This window comes from Nicotiana tomentosiformis, chromosome 2 (assembly GCF_000390325.3).
Source record: "Nicotiana tomentosiformis chromosome 2, ASM39032v3, whole genome shotgun sequence".
NCBI classification, from domain to species: domain Eukaryota; kingdom Viridiplantae; phylum Streptophyta; class Magnoliopsida; order Solanales; family Solanaceae; genus Nicotiana; species Nicotiana tomentosiformis.
The window spans coordinates 53,639,269-53,642,062 of NC_090813.1; the positions used below are offsets into that span (position 1 = coordinate 53,639,269).

The 2,794-nt window shown below is 38.3% G+C and overlaps 1 protein-coding gene across 1 annotated transcript; it reads right to left on the reverse strand.

Annotated features, from left to right (window-relative positions):
* Window positions 1-642: 642 nt before the first annotated feature.
* Window positions 643-2,202, reverse strand: LOC138904816 (uncharacterized mitochondrial protein AtMg00810-like). Its single transcript, XM_070193316.1, has 2 exons — window positions 2,031-2,202; window positions 643-1,298 (listed from the first exon to the last, which is right to left on the reverse strand). The coding sequence occupies exons 1-2, from the start codon at window positions 2,200-2,202 to the stop codon at window positions 643-645; spliced, it is 828 nt and encodes a 275-aa protein (XP_070049417.1).
* Window positions 2,203-2,794: the final 592 nt, after the last annotated feature.

Below are 2,794 nucleotides of genomic sequence, written 5' to 3' on the forward strand. Positions count from 1 at the left end.
TTTAGAGGAGGTAAGGGACCTGTTGCAAATGGGTGTAGCGTTCTGGGTAGACGGGTCGGTTTGTAACGGGTGTGACATTTGGGTTTTTTTAAAAAGGTGATAGAGAGACGACAACATTTAATGATGTGGCACTTTTATAGCCGTTTAAAATCAAAAGTATTCGGTTATGAATGCAAAAGGAACTACTAACCTGAGTCAAAGGAACCAGGGAACTTAGTTTTGTAAATATGAGCCTCATCCTTTTACCAAGATGTAGGGTTGTTGGCTGCTTGTTTACTCTGGAATTGCCATGCATGTTTAGAAATTTTACGTGTTCATTCTTTCATAGCCAATCATTGAGGGACCTGGTACTCAGTTTGATTTTATCTACCCCAATGCCAGTCAATTCTTTTCAAAGTGCTCTCTGCTCAATGCTTTGGTGAAGATATTTTCTACCTGGTCCTCTGTTTTGCAAAATTTCATGCAGATGAGGCCCTTTTCAATATTATCCGTGAGAAAATGATGCCGCACATCAATGTGCTTTGTTCGCTTATGTTGAACCGGGTTCTTTGCCATGTTGAGAGCACTTGTGTTATCATATAGTAGTGGCACAAAATCCAAAAACATACCGAAATCCTCCAGTTGTTGTTTGATCCATAGCAGTTAAGCATAATAAGAGGCAACTGCCACATATTCAGCTTCTGCAGTTGAAAGAGCCACAGATTTTTGTTTCTTTATACCCCATGAGATTAAGCATGACCTCAAAAAGTGTGTCATGCCAGATGTGCTCTTTCTATCAAATAGATAACGAGCATAACTAGCATCAGCATACCTAATTAAGTCAAAATTGTCTCCTGACATATAGTAGAGAACCAGGTCCTGCGTTCCTTTGAGATACCTTAGAATCCTCACGGCAGCTTTCAGACGAGATTCCTTTGGACTGGATTGAAATCTAGCGCATAATCCCACAGTGAATACAATATCAGGTCTGCTAGTTGTGAGATACAAGAATGAACCAATGATACCTCTATAAATAGTTGCATTAACAGGAGAGCCGGGTTCATTCATGTCCAGACAAGTGGCAGTGGCAATAAGAGTATCAATAATTTTTGAACTTTTCATCTCAAATATCTTCAGGAGCTCTTTAATATACTTCTGCTGACTTATCATCGTTCCCTTAGGTATTTGCTTAACTTGCAACCCGAAGAAAAAATTCAGTTCCTCCATCATGTTCATTTCAAACTCGCTTACCATAAGCTTTGCAAACTCCTCACACAAGGAATCACTTGTTGCACCAAAGATGATGTTGTCAACATAAACTTGCACAATGAGTAGGTTCCTCCCTCATTTCTTCAAAAATAGGGTGTTATCAATTTTTTCTCTTGTAAAGCTATTTTCCATAAGGAACTTGGGCAACCTTTCATACCATGTACGAGGGGCCTATTTCAGCCCATATAGTTCTTTGTCAAGTTTGAATACATGTTCAGGATACTTATGACACTCAAAAATACACTCTTGACATCCATTTGGAATATTTTGAATTCCATATGAGATGCAAAGGCAATGAGGATTCTGATGGCTTCCATTCGAGCAACTGGGGCAAAAGTCTCATCATAGTCAATCCCTTCTTCTTAATTGTAGCCTTGAACTACTAACCTAGCCTTGTTCCTTGTTGTATTCCCATACTCATCAAGCTTGTTTCTGAACACCCACCTGGTTCCTATAATAGTTCTATTTGAGGGTCGAGGAACCAAGTGCCATACACCATTTCTCTCAAATTGATGGAGTTCATCTTGCATAGCAGTAATCTAGTCAGCATCTTTTAATGCTTCCTTGATATTTTTGGGGTCAATTTGAGAAATGAAAGTTAAGAAAGCAAGCGAGTTTTTTTGTCTTTGATCTGGTTTAAATTCCTGAATCAAGAAGAGTGATTATATTTTGGAGAGGATGTGAACTTTTGTGCTTCGAGTTAGACACTTGAATCTCATTGTGTGAAGACTCAAGTTCCTCTGAATGGGATCCATTATTGGCATCTATGGAGGGGTGAGTACCATTTCTCTGCTCAGCGTCAGGGGTTCCTTGCACGACATCAACAACTCTGTCTTCTGCTTCAGTTATTATAATGGAGGAACCAGGTTCTTCTGTATCAGCTGGAGGTTCTATTGTATTCTCTTCGTTGGATTCCTTGACTTGACTCATCAAATCAGTATTTCCATTTGCCATATCAATAACTTCTCCAGGAACCTTTGACTGCTTTCAGTCTTGATCAATCTTATCATGTGAATCTTTACCATATAAGTGGTGTGATTCATCAAAGATTACATGTATGCTTTCATCAACACATTGAGTCCTTTTGTTGTAGACCTTGTCTTCTTTGCTTTATGAGAAATATCCAAGAAAGATTCCTTCATCACTTTTGACATAAAAGTTTGCTCTAGCGCTTCCTTACCATTATTGAGAACGAAGCAATTACACACAAATTTTCTTAGGTGAGTTAGCTTGGGTTGACACAAGTTTACAAGTTGAATTAAACTTACACGAAGTAAAATTAGAAGGAGAAGCCCGGTAGAGTCAAAGTAAAAGTCCAAACCTCGATTTATTAGTCAACTTGGTTTGGCATCTTTGCAAGTACTAATCAAATACTAATAGTGAAAAGCGCAATTACCCTAGCAGAAATTTCAAACGGTCAAAGTTGTTCCTAATAAACAATCCCTAAGTCTCCACTGGCATTAATTAAATAAAGAACTAAGAGCCTGTTTGGATGAGCTTAAAAGCTGGTAAGCTTTTAAACAGTTTTTAACTTGTGGAAGTGTTT

Coding starts and splice junctions, on each gene's coding strand:
- LOC138904816 (XM_070193316.1), bottom strand. CDS start 2,202: ATGGCAAATGGAAATACTGATTTGATGAGTCAAGTCAAGGAATCCAAC. Junction 1,299..2,030: donor TGACGCTGAGCAGAGAAATG/GTACTCACCCCT, acceptor TCATTGTGCAAG/TTTATGTTGACAACATCATC.